Source organism: Rutidosis leptorrhynchoides, chromosome 4 (assembly GCF_046630445.1).
Source record: "Rutidosis leptorrhynchoides isolate AG116_Rl617_1_P2 chromosome 4, CSIRO_AGI_Rlap_v1, whole genome shotgun sequence".
NCBI lineage: Eukaryota > Viridiplantae > Streptophyta > Magnoliopsida > Asterales > Asteraceae > Rutidosis > Rutidosis leptorrhynchoides.
In genome coordinates, this window is record NC_092336.1 from 547,380,131 (window position 1) to 547,403,889 (window position 23,759).

General features: G+C 33.9%; 2 protein-coding genes across 4 annotated transcripts; both read right to left on the minus strand.

Moving 5' to 3' along the window:
• Positions 1-11,492: 11,492 nt before the first annotated feature.
• LOC139845167 (uncharacterized) lies at positions 11,493-15,914 on the minus strand. Of its 2 annotated transcripts, none has more exons than XM_071835395.1 (11): positions 15,711-15,914; positions 15,090-15,246; positions 14,320-14,974; positions 14,137-14,221; positions 13,776-13,863; positions 13,461-13,645; positions 12,870-13,002; positions 12,640-12,776; positions 12,475-12,549; positions 12,260-12,376; positions 11,493-11,897 (listed from the first exon to the last, which is right to left on the minus strand). In XM_071835395.1, the coding sequence occupies exons 2-11, from the start codon at positions 15,232-15,234 to the stop codon at positions 11,811-11,813; spliced, it is 1,707 nt and encodes a 568-aa protein (XP_071691496.1). In that variant the 5' UTR covers positions 15,235-15,246; positions 15,711-15,914; the 3' UTR covers positions 11,493-11,810. The 2 variants fall into 2 exon arrangements, with proteins under 2 accessions (XP_071691496.1, XP_071691495.1); XM_071835394.1 differs by having other exon boundaries at positions 14,137-14,233.
• Positions 15,915-18,249: 2,335 nt separating this feature from the next.
• On the minus strand, positions 18,250-22,461 carry LOC139845168 (uncharacterized). Of its 2 annotated transcripts, none has more exons than XM_071835398.1 (6): positions 22,133-22,461; positions 21,871-21,963; positions 21,541-21,774; positions 21,261-21,363; positions 19,907-20,136; positions 18,250-18,657 (listed from the first exon to the last, which is right to left on the minus strand). In XM_071835398.1, the coding sequence occupies exons 1-6, from the start codon at positions 22,435-22,437 to the stop codon at positions 18,591-18,593; spliced, it is 1,032 nt and encodes a 343-aa protein (XP_071691499.1). In that variant the 5' UTR covers positions 22,438-22,461; the 3' UTR covers positions 18,250-18,590. The 2 variants fall into 2 exon arrangements, with proteins under 2 accessions (XP_071691499.1, XP_071691497.1); XM_071835396.1 differs by having other exon boundaries at positions 18,250-18,737.
• Between the last annotated feature and the right edge of the window lie 1,298 nt (positions 22,462-23,759).

Here is a 23,759-nt window from a genome sequence, read left to right on the forward strand (position 1 = left end):
TTCAATTTTCTTCATCTAATTGATCTCTCTCAAGTTCTATCTTCAAGTTCTAAGTGTTCTTCATAAATTCCAAAAGTTCTAGTTTCATAAAATCAAGAATACTTTCAAGTTTGCTAGCTCAATTCCAATCTTGTAAGGTGATCATCCAACCTCAAGAAATCTTTGTTTCTTACAGTAGGTTATCATTCTAATACAAGGTAATAATCATATTCAAACTTTGGTTCAATTTCTATAACTATAACAATCTTATTTCAAGTGATGATCTTACTTGAACTTGTTTTCGTGTCATGATTCTGCTTCAAGAACTTCGAGCCATCCAAGGATCCATTGAAGCTAGATCCATTTTTCTCTTTTCCAGTAGGTTTATCCAAGGAAATTAAGGTAGTAATGATGTTCATAACATCATTCGATTCATACATATAAAGCTATCTTATTCGAAGGTTTAAACTTGTAATCACTAGAACATAGTTTAGTTAATTCTAAACTTGTTCGCAAACAAAAGTTAATCCTTCTAACTTGACTTTTAAAATCAACTAAACACATGTTCTATATCTATATGATATGCTAACTTAATGATTTAAAACCTGGAAACACGAAAAACACCGTAAAACCGGATTTACGCCGTCGTAGTAACACCGCGGGCTGTTTTGGGTTAGTTAATTAAAAACTATGATAAACTTTGATTTAAAAGTTGTTATTCTGAGAAAATGATTTTTATTATGAACATGAAACTATATCCAAAAATTATGGTTAAACTCAAAGTGGAAGTATGTTTTCTAAAATGATCATCTAGACGTCGTTCTTTCGACTGAAATGACTACCTTTACAAAAACGACTTGTAACTTATTTTTCCGACTATAAACCTATACTTTTTCTGCTTAGATTCATAAAATAGAGTTCAATATGAAACCATAGCAATTTGATTCACTCAAAACGGATTTAAAATGAAGAAGTTATGGGTAAAACAAGATTGGATAATTTTTCTCATTTTAGCTACGTGAAAATTGGTAACAAATCTATTCCAACCATAACTTAATCAACTTGTATTGTATATTATGTAATCTTGAGATACCATAGACACGTATACAATGTTTCGACCTATCATGTCGACACATCTATATATATTTCGGAACAACCATAGACACTCTATATGTGAATGTTGGAGTTAGCTATACAGGGTTGAGGTTGATTCCAAAATATATATAGTTTGAGTTGTGATCAATACTGAGATACGTATACACTGGGTCGTGGATTGATTCAAGATAATATTTATCGATTTATTTCTGTACATCTAACTGTGGACAACTAGTTATAGGTTACTAACGAGGACAGCTGACTTAATAAACTTAAAACATCAAAATATATTAAAAGTGTTGTAAATATATTTTGAACATACTTTAATATATATGTATATATTGTTATAGGTTCGTGAATCAACAGTGGCCAAGTCTTACTTCCCGACGAAGTAAAAATCTGTGAAAGTGAGTTATAGTCCCACTTTTAAAATCTAATATTTTTGGGATGAGAATACATGCAGGTTTTATAAATGATTTACAAAATAGACACAAGTACGTGAAACTACATTCTATGGTTGAATTATCGAAATCGAATATGCCCCTTTTTATTAAGTCTGGTAATCTAAGAATTAGGGAACAGACACCATAATTGACGCGAATCCTAAAGATAGATCTATTGGGCCTAACAAACCCCATCCAAAGTACCGGATGCTTTAGTACTTCGAAATTTATATCATATCCGAAGGGTGTCCCGGAATGATGGGGATATTCTTATATATGCATCTTGTTATTGTCGGTTACCAGGTGTTCACCATATGAATGATTTTTATCTCTATGTATGGGATGTGTATTGAAATATGAAATCTTGTGGTCTATTGTTACGATTTGATATATATAGGTTAAACCTATAACTCACCAACATTTTTGTTGACGTTTTAAGCATGTTTATTCTCAGGTGATTATTAAGAGCTTCCGCTGTCGCATACTTAAATAAGGACAAGATTTGGAGTCCATGCTTGTATGATATTGTGTAAAAACTGCATTCAAGAAACTTATTTTGTTGTAACATATTTGTATTGTAAACCATTATGTAATGGTCGTGTGTAAACAGGATATTTTAGATTATCATTATTTGATAATCTACGTAAAGCTTTTTAAACCTTTATTGATGAAATAAAGGTTATGGTTTGTTTAAAAATGAATGCAGTCTTTGAAAAACGTCTCATATAGAGGTCAAAACCTCGCAACGAAATCAATTAATATGGAACGTTTTTAATCATCCTGTTTACACACGACCATTACATAATGGTTTACAATACAAATATGTTACAACAAAATAAGTTTCTTGAATGCAGTTTCTACACAATATCATACAAGCATGGACTCCAAATCTCGTCCTTATTTAAGTATGCGACAGCGGAAGCTCTTAATAATCACCTGAGAATAAACATGCTTAAAACATCAACAAAAATGTTGGTGAGTTATAGGTTTAACCTATATATATCAAATCATAATAATAGACCACAAGATTTCATATTTCAATACACATCCCATACATAGAGATAAAAATCATTCATATGGTGAACACCTGGTAACCGACATTAACAAGATGCATATATAAGAATATCCCCATCATTCCGGGACACCCTTCGGATATGATATAAATTTCGAAGTACTAAAGCATCCGGTACTTTGGATGGGGTTTGTTAAGCCCAATAGATCTATCTTTAGGATCCGCGTCAATTAGGGTGTCTGTTCCCTAATTCTTAGATTACCAGACTTAATAAAAAGGGGCATATTCGATTTCGATAATTCAACCATAGAATGTAGTTTCACATACTTGTGTCTATTTTGTAAATCATTTATAAAACCTGCATGTATTCTCATCCCAAAAATATTAGATTTTAAAAGTGGGACTATAACTCACTTTCACAGATTTTTACTTCGTCGGGAAGTAAGACTTGGCCACTGGTTGATTCACGAACCTATAACAATATATACATATATATCAAAGTATGTTCAAAATATATTTACAACACTTTTAATATATTTTGATGTTTTAAGTTTATTAAGTCAGCTGTCCTCGTTAGTAACCTACAACTAGTTGTCCACAGTTAGATGTACAGAAATAAATCGATAAATATTATCTTGAATCAATCCACGACCCAGTGTATACGTATCTCAGTATTGATCACAACTCAAACTATATATATTTTGGAATCAACCTCAACCCTGTATAGCTAACTCCAACATTCACATATAGAGTGTCTATGGTATCTCAAGATTACATAATATATAATACAAGTTGATTAAGTTATGGTTGGAATAGATTTGTTACCAATTTTCACGTAGCTAAAATGAGAAAAATTATCCAATCTTGTTTTACCCATAACTTCTTCATTTTAAATCCGTTTTGAGTGAATCAAATTGCTATGGTTTCATATTGAACTCAATTTTATGAATCTAAACAAAAAAAGTATAGGTTTCTAGTCGGAAAAATAAGTTACAAGTCGTTTTTGTAAAGGTAGTCATTTCAGTCGAAAGAACGACGTCTAGATGACCATTTTAGAAAACATACTTCCACTTTGAGTTTAACCATAATTTTTGGATATAGTTTCATGTTCATAATAAAAATCATTTTCTCAGAATAACAACTTTTAAATCAAAGTTTATCATAGTTTTTAATTAACTAACCCAAAACAGCCCGCGGTGTTACTACGACGGCGTAAATCCGGTTTTACGGTGTTTTTCGTGTTTCCAGGTTTTAAATCATTAAGTTAGCATATCATATAGATATAGAACATGTGTTTAGTTGATTTTAAAAGTCAAGTTAGAAGGATTAACTTTTGTTTGCGAACAAGTTTAGAATTAACTAAACTATGTTCTAGTGATTACAAGTTTAAACCTTCGAATAAGATAGCTTTATATGTATGAATCGAATGATGTTATGAACATCATTACTACCTTAAGTTCCTTGGATGAACCTACTGGAAAAGAGAAAAATGGATCTAGCTTCAATGGATCCTTGGATGGCTCAAAGTTCTTGAAGCAAAATCATGACACGAAAACAAGTTCAAGTAAGATCATCACTTGAAATAAGATTGTTATAGTTATAGAAATTGAACCAAAGTTTGAATATGATTATTACCTTGTATTAGAATGATAACCTACTGTAAGAAACAAAGATTTCTTGAGGTTGGATGATCACCTTACAAGATTGGAAGTGAGCTAGCAAACTTGAAAGTATTCTTGATTTTATGAAACTAGAACTTTTGGAATTTATGAAGAACACTTAGAACTTGAAGATAGAACTTGAGAGAGTTCAATTAGATGAAGAAAATTGAAGAATGAAAGTGTTTATAGGTGTTTTTGGTCGTTGGTGTATGGATTAGATATAAAGGATATGTAATTTTGTTTTCATGTAAATAAGTCATGAATGATTACTCATATTTTTGTAATCTTATGAGATATTTCATGCTAGTTGCCAAATGATGGTTCCCACATGTGTTAGGTGACTCACATGGGCTGCTAAGAGCTGATCATTGGAGTGTATATACTAATAGTACATACATCTAAAAGCTGTGTATTGTACGAGTACGAATACGGGTGCATACGAGTAGAATTGTTGATGAAACTGAACGAGAATGTAATTGTAAGCATTTTTGTTAAGTAGAAGTATTTTGATAAGTGTATTGAAGTCTTTCAAAAGTGTATAAATACATATTAAAACACTACATGTATATACATTTTAACTGAGTCGTTAAGTCATCGTTAGTCGTTACATGTAAGTGTTGTTTTGAAACCTTTAGGTTAACGATCTTGTTAAATGTTGTTAACCCAATGTTTATAATAACAAAAGAGATTTTAAATTATTATATTATCATGATATTATGATGTACGAATATCTCTTAATATGATATATATACATTAAATGTCGTTACAACGATAAACGTTACATATATGTCTCGTTTCAAAATCATTAAGTTAGTAGTCTTGTTTTTACATATGTAGTTCATTGTTAATATAATTAATGATATGTTTACTTATCATAATATCATGTTAACTATATATATAACCATATATATGTCATCATATAGTTTTTTTACAAGTTTTAACGTTCGTGAATCACCGGTCAACTTGGGTGGTCAATTGTCTATATGAAACCTATTTCAATTAATCAAGTCTTAACAAGTTTGATTGCTTAACATGTTGGAAACATTTAATCATGTAAACATCAATCTCAATTAATATATATAAACATGGAAAAGTTCGGGTCACTACAGTACCTACCCGTTAAATAAATTTCGTCCCGAAATTTTAAGCTGTTGAAGGTGTTGACGAATCTTCTGGAAATAGATGCGGGTATTTCTTCTTCATCTGATCTTCACGCTCCCAGGTGAACTCGGGTCCTCTACGAGCATTCCATCGAACCTTAACAATTGGTATCTTGTTTTGCTTAAGTCTTTTAACCTCACGATCCATTATTTCGACGGGTTCTTCGATGAATTGGAGTTTTTCGTTGATTTGGATTTCATCTAACGGAATAGTGAGATCTTCTTTAGCAAAACATTTCTTCAAATTCGAGACGTGGAAAGTGTTATGTACAGCCGCGAGTTGTTGAGGTAACTCAAGTCGGTAAGCTACTGGTCCGACACGATCAATAATCTTGAATGGTCCAATATACCTTGGATTTAATTTCCCTCGTTTACCAAATCGAACAACGCCTTTCCACGGTGAAACTTTAAGCATGACCATCTCTCCAATTTCAAATTCTATATCTTTTCTTTTAATGTCAGCGTAGCTCTTTTGTCGACTTTGGGCGGTTTTCAACCGTTGTTGAATTTGGATGATCTTCTCGGTAGTTTCTTGTATAATCTCCGGACCCGTAATCTGTCTATCCCCCACCTCACTCCAACAAATCGAAGACCTGCACTTTCTACCATAAAGTGCTTCAAACGGCGCCATCTCAATGCTTGAATGGTAGCTGTTGTTGTAGGAAAATTCTGCTAATGGTAGATGTCGATCCCAACTGTTTCCGAAATCAATAACACATGCTCGTAGCATGTCTTCAAGTGTTTGTATCGTCCTTTCGCTCTGCCCATCAGTTTGTGGATGATAGGCAGTACTCATGTCTAGACGAGTTCCTAATGCTTGCTGTAATGTCTGCCAGAATCTTGAAATAAATCTGCCATCCCTATCAAAGATAATAGAGATTGGTATTCCATGTCTGGAGACGACTTCCTTCAAATACAGTCGTGCTAACTTCTCCATCTTGTCATCTTCTCTTATTGGTAGGAAGTGTGCTGATTTGGTGAGACGATCAACTATTACCCAAATAGTATCAAAACCACTTGCAGTCCTTGGCAATTTAGTGATGAAATCCATGGTAATGTTTTCCCATTTCCATTCCGGGATTTCGGGTTGTTGAAGTAGACCTGATGGTTTCTGATGCTCAGCTTTGACCTTAGAACACGTCAAACATTCTCCTACGTATTTAGCAACATCGGCTTTCATACCCGGCCACCAAAAATGTTTCTTGAGATCCTTGTACATCTTCCCCGTTCCAGGATGTATTGAGTATCTGGTTTTATGAGCTTCTCTAAGTACCATTTCTCTCATATCTCCAAATTTTGGTACCCAAATCCTTTCAACCCTATACCGGGTTCCGTCTTCCCGAATATTAAGATGCTTCTCCGATCCTTTGGGTATTTCATCCTTTAAATTTCCCTCTTTTAAAACTCCTTGTTGCGCCTCCTTTATTTGAGTAGTAATGTTATTATGAATCATTATATTCATAGATTTTACTCGAATGGGTTCTCTATCCTTCCTGCTCAAGGCATCGGCTACCACATTTGCCTTCCCCGGGTGGTAACGAATCTCAAAATCGTAATCATTCAATAATTCAATCCACCTACGCTGCCTCATATTCAGTTGTTTCTGATTAAATATGTGTTGAAGACTTTTGTGGTCGGTATATATAATACTTTTGACCCCATATAAGTAGTGCCTCCAAGTCTTTAATGCAAAAACAACCGCGCCTAATTCCAAATCATGCGTCGTATAATTTTGTTCGTGAATCTTCAATTGTCTAGACACATAAGCAATCACCTTCGTTCGTTGCATTAATACACAACCGAGACCTTGCTTTGATGCGTCACAATAAATCACAAAATCATCATTCCCTTCAGGCAATGACAATATAGGTGCCGTAGTTAGCTTTTTCTTCAATAACTGAAACGCTTTCTCTTGTTCATCATTCCATTCAAATTTCTTCCCTTTATGCGTTAATGCAGTCAAGGGTTTTGCTATTCTGGAAAAGTCTTGGATGAACCTTCTGTAGTAACCAGCTAGTCCTAAAAACTGGCGTATGTGTTTCGGAGTTTTCGGGGTTTCCCACTTTTCAACAGTTTCTATCTTTGCCGGATCCACCTTAATACCTTCTTTGTTCACTATGTGACCGAGGAATTGAACTTCTTCCAACCAAAATGCACACTTTGAAAACTTAGCGTACAATTCTTCCTTCCTCAATACTTCTAACACCTTTCTCAAATGTTCACCGTGTTCTTGGTCATTCTTTGAGTAAATAAGTATGTCATCAATGAAAACAATGACAAACTTGTCAAGGTATGGTCCACACACTCGGTTCATAAGGTCCATGAACACAGCTGGTGCATTAGTTAAACCAAACGGCATGACCATAAACTCGTAATGACCGTAACGTGTTCTGAAAGCAGTCTTTGGAATATCATCTTCTTTCACCCGCATTTGATGATACCCGGAACGTAAGTCAATCTTTGAATAAACAGACGAGCCTTGTAGTTGATCAAATAAGTCGTCGATTCTCGGTAGTGGGTAGCGGTTCTTGATGGTAAGTTTGTTCAACTCTCGGTAGTCGATACACAACCTGAATGTACCATCTTTCTTCTTGACAAACAAAACAGGAGCTCCCCACGGTGATGTGCTTGGTCGAATGAAACCACGCTCTAAAAGTTCTTGTAATTGGCTTTGCAGTTCTTTCATCTCGCTGGTGTCTGTTCCCTAATTCTTAGATTACCAGACTTAATAAAAAGGGGCATATTCGATTTCGATAATTCAACCATAGAATGTAGTTTCACATACTTGTGTCTATTTTGTAAATCATTTATAAAACCTGCATGTATTCTCATCCCAAAAATATTAGATTTTAAAAGTGGGACTATAACTCACTTTCACAGATTTTTACTTCGTCGGGAAGTAAGACTTGGCCACTGGTTGATTCACGAACCTATAACAATATATACATATATATCAAAGTATGTTCAAAATATATTTACAACACTTTTAATATATTTTGATGTTTTAAGTTTATTAAGTCAGCTGTCCTCGTTAGTAACCTACAACTAGTTGTCCACAGTTAGATGTACAGAAATAAATCGATAAATATTATCTTGAATCAATCCACGACCCAGTGTATACGTATCTCAGTATTGATCACAACTCAAACTATATATATTTTGGAATCAACCTCAACCCTGTATAGCTAACTCCAACATTCACATATAGAGTGTCTATGGTTGTTCCGAAATATATATAGATGTGTCGACATGATAGGTCGAAACATTGTATACGTGTCTATGGTATCTCAAGATTACATAATATATAATACAAGTTGATTAAGTTATGGTTGGAATAGATTTGTTACCAATTTTCACGTAGCTAAAATGAGAAAAATTATCCAATCTTGTTTTACCCATAACTTCTTCATTTTAAATCCGTTTTGAGTGAATCAAATTGCTATGGTTTCATATTGAACTCTATTTTATGAATCTAAACAAAAAAAGTATAGGTTTCTAGTCGGAAAAATAAGTTACAAGTCGTTTTTGTAAAGGTAGTCATTTCAGTCGAAAGAACGACGTCTAGATGACCATTTTAGAAAACATACTTCCACTTTGAGTTTAACCATAATTTTTGGATATAGTTTCATGTTCATAATAAAAATCATTTTCTCAGAATAACAACTTTTAAATCAAAGTTTATCATAGTTTTTAATTAACTAACCCAAAACAGCCCGCGGTGTTACTACGACGGCGTAAATCCGGTTTTACGGTGTTTTTCGTGTTTCCAGGTTTTAAATCATTAAGTTAGCATATCATATAGATATAGAACATGTGTTTAGTTGATTTTAAAAGTCAAGTTAGAAGGATTAACTTTTGTTTGCGAACAAGTTTAGAATTAACTAAACTATGTTCTAGTGATTACAAGTTTAAACCTTCGAATAAGATAGCTTTATATGTATGAATCGAATGATGTTATGAACATCATTACTACCTTAAGTTCCTTGGATGAACCTACTGGAAAAGAGAAAAATGGATCTAGCTTCAATGGATCCTTGGATGGCTCAAAGTTCTTGAAGCAAAATCATGACACGAAAACAAGTTCAAGTAAGATCATCACTTGAAATAAGATTGTTATAGTTATAGAAATTGAACCAAAGTTTGAATATGATTATTACCTTGTATTAGAATGATAACCTACTGTAAGAAACAAAGATTTCTTGAGGTTGGATGATCACCTTACAAGATTGGAAGTGAGCTAGCAAACTTGAAAGTATTCTTGATTTTATGAAACTAGAACTTTTGGAATTTATGAAGAACACTTAGAACTTGAAGATAGAACTTGAGAGAGTTCAATTAGATGAAGAAAATTGAAGAATGAAAGTGTTTGTAGGTGTTTTTGGTCGTTGGTGTATGGATTAGATATAAAGGATATGTAATTTTATTTTCATGTAAATAAGTCATGAATGATTACTCATATTTTTGTAATCTTATGAGATATTTCATGCTAGTTGCCAAATGATGGTTCCCACATGTGTTAGGTGACTCACATGGGCTGCTAAGAGCTGATCATTGGAGTGTATATACTAATAGTACATACATCTAAAAGCTGTGTATTGTACGAGTACGAATACGGGTGCATACGAGTAGAATTGTTGATGAAACTGAACGAGAATGTAATTGTAAGCATTTTTGTTAAGTAGAAGTATTTTGATAAGTGTATTGAAGTCTTTCAAAAGTGTATAAATACATATTAAAACACTACATGTATATACATTTTAACTGAGTCGTTAAGTCATCGTTAGTCGTTACATGTAAGTGTTGTTTTGAAACCTTTAGGTTAACGATCTTGTTAAATGTTGTTAACCCAATGTTTATAATAACAAAAGAGATTTTAAATTATTATATTATCATGATATTATGATGTACGAATATCTCTTAATATGATATATATACATTAAATGTCGTTACAACGATAAACGTTACATATATGTCTCGTTTCAAAATCATTAAGTTAGTAGTCTTGTTTTTACATATGTAGTTCATTGTTAATATAATTAATGATATGTTTACTTATCATAATATCATGTTAACTATATATATAACCATATATATGTCATCATATAGTTTTTTTACAAGTTTTAACGTTCGTGAATCACCGGTCAACTTGGGTGGTCAATTGTCTATATGAAACCTATTTCAATTAATCAAGTCTTAACAAGTTTGATTGCTTAACATGTTGGAAACATTTAATCATGTAAACATCAATCTCAATTAATATATATAAACATGGAAAAGTTCGGGTCACTACAGTGTTCTACATATACTAATAGCCACCCAAGTTCTTGTAGTTTCAATGTATTTGTAATGTAGTTTTACGTTTGCGTTCACACTACATCCGGTCCCTCATCTTTGCCTCAATTTAACCCCTCAAACTTACTTTTTTTTGGGGGTAAAAAGTGTAAATATACAATTTTATTAAAATAAAAAAAACTAACTCCACCCGAGTTTTTAACGGGCCCTATCTTTTCGCTCGATGCGGGTTAAATTTTTCCGAGCCCACCGTTCAACTCAAAAATATCCTACGAACACAACGGGACTAACTATACGCGAAACGGACACTAAAAAAAAAACGTTCAATACCTCGGACTATATTCAATACATATACACACCTATAACACGCTCCGTTAACTATAAATACGCAACCCAAAGGCCCCGCGGCATCGCACGGCTCATTTTTCTAGTTATTATACATTATACATACATTTAAAAAGTGCTTAGCTCACTTTGCCTTGGGTGTTATTTTTCCATTCAGAAGTTTTCGACCGTACATAAAAAGTCCCTAATCATTATATATTGGGTCCCCATGTTTGGATTTTGTACATTGAATTGAATTGAATTTGAATTGGATGTTTAAAATGGGGGTATTATAAATAAATATTTAACTGCTTACATACTACAACATTCCCCGTTTGTTTACTGTAATTTAGGAAAAAAAATATATGCAAACAAAAAAAGATATCTATTTAATACCGGACTACTTATAAAATTCAAGGAAAAAGGCCAATAACTGGCAATAAGTAATCCTGACCCGTATGCCCTTATAAAAACTTTACCCATTTTGACATGAACCCATGTCAAACCATTACCAAACTCACCCATTCCACCACTATAAGTCATGCCTAGTTAACACCAAGGTAAGTTACGTGTTGATCATCAAAGAAGGCCACAAGACTTCCATTTCATAGACAATTAAGTCCAATTCCATAAGCCAATTTGGAAAAGACCTTGGTGCCTATTGCCTAAGCAAATTACAGAACAGCAAGGTATAACTAACCTTGAGCAATGTCAACCTCTAACAGCATTTGAATCATTCCATTATATACACAGATTCACATAAAGTACCATTTCTAAACTTCTACTACTGTTTCTTACACTTTCAAAAACAGTCATCTTTGTATCCATCCTAACCCTGACTGCCTTAATGAGATTCTTTGATTCTTGCATTAGAACCTTTCTCATTCTTCACTTCATTTATGATCTTCTTAGGATCACCTCCATGCGAAATCTGCATGTTCAAATTCAATATACATCTTCCATTATTAACTGGGCAACAAACTACAAGTCACCGAGAATGCAACTCTATACCCTAGAGGTGGCAACTCTGACTTAATTTACTAACTATATGTCAATATGGATTATATCTAAAGGTACATAAATCCCGAAACCACTTTTATTTAAAAAAAAAAAAAAAACATATATTATTATTGGAATAAGGTCAGTTTCGCCATTATATTTCACGCTCTAATCATTTATCAAAATATGAATTTTGACAAAATTTTCAATCAGTACCACAAACTTGCCCATTTTGACCCGTTACCCATCCCACTCCTTTTTCTATGTACACTTTAGTAATCTTGTTCTACTTACAATGTGGGATTTCCACTCCATTTGAGTATGTTCACTTGAAACGCCGCTTTGTGATTGGCTGCCTACATGCCTAAATATGTGGATAAGTACTGCAGCATCAAGAGCAGCATATTCTAGCTGCACAAGTATTTACATTTGTTGCAGAACAATCTGTTAATTCATTTTTTAAAAAACATAAAAAGGGAGAAAGATTTTGAAGATGCAAACTGAAAAACCTGATTACGGGTTAACGGTCGTTCTTCCCAATTACTGTTTCTTCTTGTCTTGTTTAAACCAACGCCCAATACATCCTATTCAATTTTATGATCAATTATAGGTTAAGAAACACATTTCAGCATGCATTTCACAATATAAGATAGCAATACACTAGTTTCATTCACCTTTGTCAGACCAGATAGGCCACCCGTACTTTCCTTGAAAACGTTCTGGATATCCAACAGCATTTCAAAGTGATTAAAACAATCAAAATCTCCATAAGATTGAGCCAGTTGTTTCATATCACATTGAAAATTATAACCTGGAAAATTAACAAGTTGATTTTACATATCTTAGTGCTCACAACTTTCACAAACCAAAAATACAAACGTACAAAAAGGTAATTGTGTTTTACCAAGTTTCAAAATTCGAGGTGAATGAAAAACTCGAATTAGGCAGCTGTCTAAAACAGTAGGAGCATCATGAGACAACTTAATCAAGTCAATGATAAACACCGTTTTTTCAGAAGCAATCTGCATGATGGAAACCTGTAACATGGACTAATTTAGTAATTAATAAACAAAACTTTCTTTATGACCAGAATATTTGGTAACCGTAGAAACATGGTATGAGGGAAACAAAAAAATATATCAGTATTAGTATTCCCATCATTACTGAACGTATAAATATGTTAATACATACACAAAAATATTCTAGGTTGGCTAAATTCATACTGGTTGATTAGAAATAGGGTTAGTACCTACTCTTTAGCCTACAATAATGCTACTCTCTAACTTTTTGTTCATACATACATCAATATGAATAAACTAATTTACAGGAACCTTTCTAGTAATAATGATTCACTTCATGCATTAAATTTATTAACCATTGGAATATATTTAATAAAAATCTCCTTAAGCTATCCAAGTAGGTAACACATGTAATAGCAATTGACCTTTGATCTAAACACAAGAAAAAGCATGCATTTTAATAGAAGGGTAATTACCTTGTTGGGCTTACTACCCTTTTGATAATTAGGCTTCCATTCACAATCAATGCCAATGACTTTACATCCCTCAATATGAGATGTTGCTTCTTCCAGACCTATAGGCTCATCAACCCAAATGATGTCATCTATTGCCAACTCATCAAGATGCAGATACCGAATATGTGGAAGGCTTGCCTCAGCTTCTGTACATCATTGGAATTTACTGAATAATTTAAGTACTAATATAGAAACTACCTGTCTGTTTACAAGTAAAAAGCGATACAAAATAGCATAAATAGCCAAACTCTAGAAAGTAAAGGCTAGCTAACATACCTTTGGCTTGTTTAAAACCTTTCAAAGAGTATTTATCACAAAGTTCATCAACCTTCTCAGAATAACCAGCTTCCATTGCCAAATAGACCTAAATAGATAGATTAATGTAAAAAGAAAGGAAATATTAGTGTTAATATACAATTCTTGAGAAACCTAAAGTGCATTATAATTAAACTGTAATGTTATGAAGATATATGGATTCTACAACACTAACAACTATGTATCACTATATTTGGGTTCAAATTTAGGATTTGATAGTGAACTTCACCGTAAACTTGCATTAACTGGTCTGACAAAAATACATGCCTAGCATATATTCTCATAAACCAACAAAAACAACGATTGTTTGAAGTTAACCTACCATAAATTCAAGAAGTTTCCTGTCAGATTTTGGCCTCATCTCTGCTATGTCCCAGCAACCCTTTTCTGCTAGTTTCTTAATTGAGCTGCAAATATGACTGAATACATTGATTATTAGGAAAATCAACAAATATGTTAAAAATCTAAAAATATTCAAACATCAAGGTACATCAAATATTACTACCTTTCTTTACCCATTTGATATACTTCTGGGAATTCATCTCGTAAATTGTTTTTCTTTATAAGTTCATAAGCCTGTTTCAAGAGCTTTCTCTCTACATAACCCCGTATAAGTACACACAACATTGGTTTCCCCATATGCACTGTCCACTTTTCTGCTGACTGGAATTCTTTCTTTTCCATAATTCTAAAAAGAAAAGATTCATCATAGAAGCGAATATCTAAATGTATAAGAACATTAACAACAGTGGTAATCGGTTGAGATTCTTCAAGCTTCGAGATAAATTGGTCAATAAATCCTTCTGCATACGACCGAGGCAAAGCATCTTTGATATCCGAAAGTTTAATGTCGAAAACTTCAAGCATTTTCACAAGTATTCTGTGATCATGAATTTTAGTACCACGAACAGCAACTACAAATAATTGAGTAGCAAGAAACTTTGATTCCTGTAAGTCTTCCTGTGTTGTTCCGGTTTTTAGAAAACGACGAAGGGAAGCTATCATTAAATGACTGAAACCTTCACAATATGATTCGAATATAGGTAATGCAGACAAGCATTGAGCAACAAATACAGCTGGTCCAGGTCTTGGCATATTATGTAAAGCTAAATAGACCTGCTGCTGGAGGGTAAAAAACTTTGCCGTTGCCTTGCACGTGCCTGTTTTTGTGAAAAATGTCTTAGCAATGCACTAATGCTACAATGAAACACACTTAAAAGAAGCATATAGCGCACACAAATGACTAAAAGATATGACAGAATGAAATAAATTTACCGCTAATGTAGCATTCTTTCAAAAGATATAAGAACACCACTGGAGAAACATTGGTAAGATCAGAATAGGTATGATGCGTTATGGACCATTCTTGTTGAGTGATATCACCGACAGATAACTCGGAAGGGTTATCATCGACACCCATTGCTTCTACTTCCTACTCGTAACAAAAGATTAACATGCATAAGTAATTTAGAAACAAACTATGAGTATAAAGCTACAAAGCATTTTTCTAGCATCCAAACAATAAACACCAATTGCATTTTTTCAAAGCTTTTAAGCCTCACCATAAAACATTCAAGCATTAAAATTAAAATGCCAACTAATAACAATAACACTAATTTACAAAAACGAAATGTGAACATACTTTATATGAAGAATTCAGGAAAATTACATAATGTTGTAAAATCAGCAGTCAATTTCATGAAAAATGCATTAATATTCATTTGCAGATAGTTTATTAACCTAATAAATCAGATTAAAATCAAATGATCATTGACTTACTTTAACATGTACATATACAAATATATACAGTACAAGCAAGTACTAAACACACTAAACATTAATCTAAGAAACAGATTAAATGAGAAAAAAACATTTGATAACCTTAAACAAACTTACTCGAATTCGCTAGCAAAACCAGATAACAACTGTGTGTGTATTTTTATTATTGCTGTAGATTGGGAGAGATAAAAGCATGAATGTGTCTAATTGTGTGGAAGAATTCAAGATCACAAAATATAAACCCTAGAAAGTGAGAAATGGATGGGGGTTGGGTTATGGCCCACGTACCCGAAATGGAAAAACGCCAACATGTCCTTCCAACTCACTCTCCAATTTTGATTTATCAAAAAACAAATTTTTAATCGCATAAATTCATCATAAAAATATAAAGTGAAATAACCACCCTCCATTAATGGAATGTACAACTTTTTATTTTTTTCACCATAAAGAAGGATAAACTTAACGAAACAAGGTTCATCAAAAATGAAACCTCCTTTAAACTTACAAACCGAGAAATTCGAGCACAACTAAACAACACCTACACAAAGCTCGTAACTCAAACATTAAAGGTAAAAGGACAATGAAACAAAAACTCTACGGAAAAAATGAAATCCAATCTAACAGGTAATCAGAAGATTAAGATTCATAATCATTATAAGACAACAAAAAAAACCGGTAATGGAATGTACAACTACTCCCTTAGAGCTGTCATTAAAAACACTGTCATTAGTTACAATAATTTAAAAAAAAAATAACTTAAACCTTCATTAATACAAATTCAATCAGAAGTTGTGATGTGGTCCAACGGTTGGTGGCATGCCTCCTTTATAGGAGGTCAGGAGTTCGAACCCCATTGGCTACATATTAAAAACACAATTTCATCTCTGCCATGAAGTATCCACCCATGACACCTTTCTCATATCATTTGGGGGGTAAAGAGGAGGGGGTTTTACTTGGTCGTGCCCTTGGATCGGTTTCAAGGTTTCCTCCCGGACAGCGATGAGGGCGGGGTTATTATCGCTGCATCGGCATAGTCGAAACGAGAGATGATCGCAACGGGTGGTTTAGTCCCCCTCGGGTAAAATTGGTAGTGGCACTCAATTTTCCCGACTGATTTCTCTGATTGTTATATGTAGTTTAGTGTTAAGGTTGCGGTGGTGGTCGACGTTTTCGTGCTTGTAGATTGGGTGATTTTTAGTTCGGGTTTTGGATGGTCTGCGGGGTTGTTTTCGGGTTTGCGATGATTGTTGGATGTCAGTCTTAGTGTTGTTAGGCAAACTGAGATCTCTATGTCGCATGTTGTTCAATATGTGTCTACTTTAGGTTGTAATTGGTTATCGTCGGATTGTATTAGTTTGTTCAATATGTGTTTACCATAAGATTGTACCACACGTGATGTAGGTAACTATGTATGGATTTTCCATGGAGGTTTCTTTTTGAGGAGCGATAGGACTGTAATGTTCGTCCCAGGGAAATAATCGAATGAGTGAGTTCGGACATCGCTTTTGGGTTCCTGTCCGTGACCCAAAACCGCCGTTAAAAAAACATATCGTATTACATATTCACATGGATGAAGTATGAAACTTGTGTGAGACTTGGTGATTAATGTTGATTAAACTTGTAAGAGATCATTCAGTTGATGAATATTTAATATAAACTACGTGATAGTGTAATAGATCAATTTTGTTGCTCAAACACTTAAAAGATGGTGCGTGCTTTGCCGAAGATAAAATTTTATCTGCAAAAAGTGGACAACCAAGGATCTATGCACTTTTGTCCATGTTTTGGAAAGAGACTAACGGCGGAAGATACCACACGGGCCAGGTATTCTCTCATGGATGTTTACATTGGTTATACTGATGATGATGATGACATAAGAGAAGTACGTAGTATGATACCAAAAGGCTATTGGTCTGGTGTGGTCTAGTGATATTGAACAAAAGGTGACGGATTCTTGTTGGACCATATCTTAGAGCATAAGGTGTCCGTAGTTCATTTTAGGTGTCCATTTCAAGGTCGAAAATGGATCTTGAAATTGATTAAAGTGGGGTGTCGTTCGGTGTCCATTTCATGGTTGAAAATTGTTAACAAATAGTAGAAGAAAAGCAACGTGTGGAGGAATGTTTTCTTGATTAATTACCAAATAAACTGAGGCCTATTTATAGGCAATTACATAATTGAAAGAAACCACAACTAAAGTCACGATCAATCATGAAACCATGATCAACATAAAAAAAAAACTGACTCCTAAATAATAGGACAAACTTTGACTATGACTCTATCTAAATCTAAATAAACATTAAAATAGCATGCTGAATAAATAAAATGCTAACAAAAATGACGTGGACCAATAATAAAATAGAATAATTTAAAAAGAAAAAAAAAACACACACACAAACTCACCGTAGAGGTAGCGACAGTGGGTGGCAACGGTGGTCACGAAGTCGGGGCGGTATCCCCGTAAGTTCTGCGTCGGTGATGGACGGTGTGAAAGAAGCCAGACACCGAGAGCTCTTATGTATCCGAACAGGTAAAATTGATTAAATTCAAAGATAACAAAGCCTTGCTAAACATGCTTGGGCTTTCATGCGTTCTATCGCAACTATATATGCCAAATAGAGTTTAAACTCAACCCAGAAAATATGGAACAGCCAAAACGAAGAATATCATTCAACTCCCTAGTCATATATCTGATGCAAAAACAGAGCTTCAAACTTGTTTGAAAATTAATCACTCCATCCGGTTCTATCATACCTATACACCATACCTAATTTCTGTAAAATGACAAGTATTTTGTATACAAATTCTGAACGAAATATACAACAAGCTTTTAGCAGTCAACCCATCGGCACATTCACAACAACAGGGCACCAACATATTATAAAGAATAAGAAAAAGAAAAAAAAGACGTATGAAGAGAAGTAAAGTTAACATCCTTCTTTTGCGTAAACGGGTACTTGCCATATTTTGGTGTTCTTCTTAGGGTCATCAGTAAGGCTAAGATCTGTATCCGTCTCCTTGTACGTTTTTATGTAAGTTTTGGCTCCAGCAAGTATAAGCCTCTCTATCATAAACAACTGGTAATTATTTTCTACTACCGCATCTAATATCCTGCTATAATTTGATGAATAAGCTAATTTGTACCTGACAAAAGAATAAACACTCCATTAGAATAGATTTTTTTTGCTCCGTTGGTCCTTCAAACATACACGAAATTGCAATCCGAGTCCCTCAAGTTTTTTTTTGGACTTTTGAGTCCTTAAAATTGCAAAATTTTGCAATCCGAGTCCCTCCGTCTAACTTCCGTCTAAATTGGCCGTTAACCTTTGACATGTGCCATGCATGTGAGGGTAAAATCGTCTTTTTACTCTAATCTTTGACTTTTTTGCTTCGTTGGTCCTTCGTTTATACACAAAATTGAAATCCGAGTCCCTCAACTTTTTTATTCGAATTTTTATTAGTTTTTTTTGTCTTTAATTCATACTTTTTATCTTTCAATCGAATTTTTATCATCATCATCTCTCATCTCCTTCTTCCGTATTTCGTTCTCCGTCGCCGTCTCCTACACCAACTCCGTTTTCAACCGCAACTTCGTCATTAGACTCGTCGGAATCAAAACTGTTGATAATGTCATCATCGTCATCTTCTAACTTTCTCCGGCTCTTCGCATCGCCGTCAAGGAACGGGTAGGCTTTGTCCGATTTAAACCGCTTGTTAGTTCATGTTCATCGTCATCTTGTTTGTTCATCACCGTCATCATCTTCATAGAATCATCGTCAAATCATCATCGACAAATCTGAAGTTACTTCGGATTCGAAATCAGGAAGCAAATTTTTTTTCCTAGGTGGTTGTTCGTCATCATCTTATGTTCTAGGTAAGAAATTAAGTGTTAAGCATCAAATTAATGATAAAAAGTGGAATCAAAGATAAAAAAGTATGAATTAAAGATAAAAAAACAGATAAAAATTCGAATTAAAAAGTTGAGGGACTCGGATTGCAATTTTGTGTATAAACGAAGAACCAACGAAGCAAAAAAGTCAAAGAAAAGAGTAAAAAGATGATTTTACCCTCACATGCAGGGCACATGTCAAAGGTTAATGGCCAATTTAGACGGAAGTTAGACGGAGGGACTCGGATTGCAAAATTTTGCAATTTTAAGGACTCGTAAGTCCAAAAAAAAAACTTGAGGGACTCGGATTGCAATTTCGTGTATAAATGAAGGACCAACGGAGCAAAAAAGTCATTAGAATATCATATAAAATTTGACGATATACGATTAGTTAACAGTTTCAAATAAAGGGCTGGTGGATTACCTAACAGAAAGAGGAGAAAAGAAATTTGGAGTTCGCTCATTGGAAGCAATAAATAGTGTTCGTCCTGGTGGGACCCATTTTGCGATTCTACAAAGAATAAACTGAGGACGCGTGTCTCTATCGAGATGAGGATGCAGCGTCCTGGCAACACCAAACCTGTCTTTTCTTGTGTTTAAGATATCACCTCGTCGAACATGAATAGCATCATAATCACCAAGATGTGCCATAATCTGCATCACAAGGATATTCACAACCTTTGGTAATAAATAAATGAATGACAGAGTACGAACACTGCATGTTTTTGCACGAGTACAAGATATTTTTACGCATGAGTTCGTTTCAAAAATATATAGACATCATTCGTTGCTGATGATGTGGTTTAGTCAGTAAAATATAAGTCTATGTCAACATTATAGAAACCAACAAACATTGCACCTAGGCCACTCAAGATTACTTTGTACACATTTGGTCACTTAAGTAGTTAAGTGTTCCATTTTGCCATTATGGGCACACTTTGCAACCTGGTGGCCAGTTCAAACACTACAACACGAAATTGTGCATTACAAGCCACCAAACCTTATCCAAAAAGTGCGTAAAGGACACCAAATTATCGTAACAACAGATGTGCTATACAACCCACCCCAACTGCCAAGGATCAATATAGTTAGATAAAGCCAAATCCAGACAAAAACATACCTAATGACAAAGACGCCCTCAAAAGTTTAAGAGCATAAATACGTTGATGAGGTGTCAACAGTTTTAGATCAAAGTAACATCTTAACATACTGCTAAAACACATACTACATACACCGATTCTGAGTTTGGGGCTTTTTAAACGAGTTAGTAGGAAACAACCGATGTCAGCAGTGATTTAGAGTAAAAAAAATTGGGGCATTTATTTTTCGATTAACGCCATTTGTCATTTGCATTTGCCAGTGGCTGAGATAGGTATATATCCAGACCAATCATATTTCAAACTTCACCGACTGAAATGTTTATTTAAAAGTTCGGTAGCCTATCATAAACCTTAAACTACTTGGGTCGGTGGCCTATACAATTTTGCATACATTATCCCTGAAATTTAATTTGTAGTACTACTATTGCCACTATTAGTAATAGTAATTAGTACTAATATTTTTATTCTGTCCATCCCACCTACGATAAGACCCCTAACCCGGTCACCCTTCACCTAAACAAAGTTGAACAACAATTATGAAACATGGCTGCTATTGTTATTGAGACGATAATATCACAATAATAACATTGGCATATGTCATAATTAACAGAACGAGTGTGTAGCTTAAACATGTTAAAGTCCAATCACAGTCAGAACCAGGACATAAAAAAGGCTGACCTCGTCTGCAGCATCTCTAAGCATTTTGGCAGCCATTGAAGGAAGGAAAGAATGTGGTAACATAACAGCGCTACGATTATTTCGATCCTTACATTCCATGAACCTGAATGATCTTGGTAATTAATAATGTATACACACCAACACAAAATAACAAAATCAAAATAATACTGTACCTAACAAATTAAGGGGAACTCTTTTTTTTTTTTTTTTGTACCGTGTTAATAAACCTAGAGTGATATACATGTATCATGTATGGAGCTTAAAATAAAAGATTTATTACCAAGACAAAGGACTTGCAGTTCGATTTATAAGCAGAATCTTAGAGTACTGATCTCTCTCTTTTAAATCCGCACGACTGACCCCTTCCAAATGAGCAACTCCTCTAGATCCTAGTTTCATACTCGTTGACATAACCTTAAACCAAGTTTTCGAATTATCCAATATTACAGGTACCCTTTTCGATATAAGTTCAATATCATACAATGAATCCATTGCACACGAGCTAGTAGCCCATCTGTCATTAAACAAACAAACAAAAAAATAAGTCACAAAATTAAACCTTTCTATCAACTAAAAAAAAGAAAGAAAGAAAAAAAAAAAAAAAACAAACCTTTCCTCCGAACTAACATTGTCTGATAGATGCATAATTCCTTTGTTATTATGTATTGGATTTATACACATTCTCGAAGGCATCACAAAAGTTCTGCATAATTAAAAAGATGTGATCTTTCTCTATATTAATATTAATATGTATAGTTAAATCATACACCATTGTATTTACATAATAAGGCAAGCAACAACTCAGAATAAGCAATTAAAATAGTGATTAAATAACATCAAGTGATATAAAACTTGAGTAAATTGTGAAGTACCTGTTTAAAAAGATGGCTTCTTCAAGGGCACAACGGAGGCTAGATTCCTGATGACCCAAACCCGCACATGAATCACAGTGTTTGCCAGGGCAGTCAATTCGGTTACCCCAATATAAAAACTTTTCAGTATCACTGCGATTAAAAAGATGATGAATGTTGACAGGAGAAATTGGGGTTTGTGATCCGGTGGTTGAGAGTAGTGAAGAGAGAAGGTAGACAAGGGTGATGAGTGAGATAACGATTGTGAGTAAGAAGATTGGAGATCTGGATTTGGGTTTTAATTTTGAGGTTTTGGAGATCGCCATTCTTCAGTTGTTTGCTTTGCTCATCCCGATAATAAAAGAGCACAAGGTTTACTAGTATTAACTAGTCCGGACCGTCCCGCACATTGCCTTAAGCGTTTTCTAAAAAGTATCCGTTTCGAATGTATTTAGTTTTTTTGTTCAATAAATTTTTTCGAATGTAACGGTACTGTCGGAAAAATTTAACTCGCGGCGAACAGAAAGATACGGATTGTCGTTGTGTTTAACGTTTTTTAAAAAGTGTCCGTTTCATGTATAGTTAGTCCCGTTGTGTTCGCAAGATTTTTTTGAGTTGAACGGTGGTCTCGGAAAAATTTAACTCGCACCGAGCGAGAAGATATGACCCGTTATAAATTCGGGTGGAATTAATTTCTTTTATTTTAATAAAATTATATATTTACACTTTTTACTCCTGAAAAATTATAAATTTGAGGGACTGTTGTGTAAATATAGCCGAAGTTGAGGGACCGTTTATAATTTATTATAACCAGAAAAATGGGAAGCCCACTTCGCTGGGCATGAAAAAAAACAGTGGGCAAGTTGAGAAAAAAATACTCCGCAACAAAATAAGTGAACAATAACAGTGGCCAATAGGAAGCTGCAAAAAAAGGTTGTCAATATATACCAGCTGATATACAGTCCCCACATTGCTGGGGCATGTAAAGGAGAACAAAGTTACTAAGAACAAATGCATAAGACAAAAAATGATACTTTAACGTTGAACATTATGACACAAGTGCATATAGGATTGCAAGACAAACGACGATTAACCTAAGAAGATGATGATGTTTTATAGTAACAAAATATTTAAAAAAGCTCTACTTAATGGCGAGTAAAATTTGCAAAACTTCATTAATTTCACTCCTAAAAAAATACTCCATAAAAAAGGATACAAAATTAAAAAAAAAAAATCAACCATATCACATAGCAACATTTATATTAACATAAGTAGTAAGCAAACTTTATACACTACAATAGAAAATATCTACACAAACGCAACAAAATTAAATTTGCTTGGTTCTTTTCATCTATGTATCTTCACTGTAAGGATAACTATAAAAACATCAAAATTAAAATTCGCTTGATTTTTTTCATCTATGTATCTTCACAATAAAAGAAACTACCATGAAAGAATTGGCTGTCTTCCTTTTCCCCCTACAACTCATCTTCTAAACCCCCTCAATTAAACCAAAAAAAAAATAATAATAATAAAAACTGATTTTAGTTACTCGACATCTTTCTACACCACCACTTCCATTGAATACAAACTAAACTCTGAACTACGGTTTTGCTGTAACCATCAAAAAGTTCAGAAGGAAAACAAA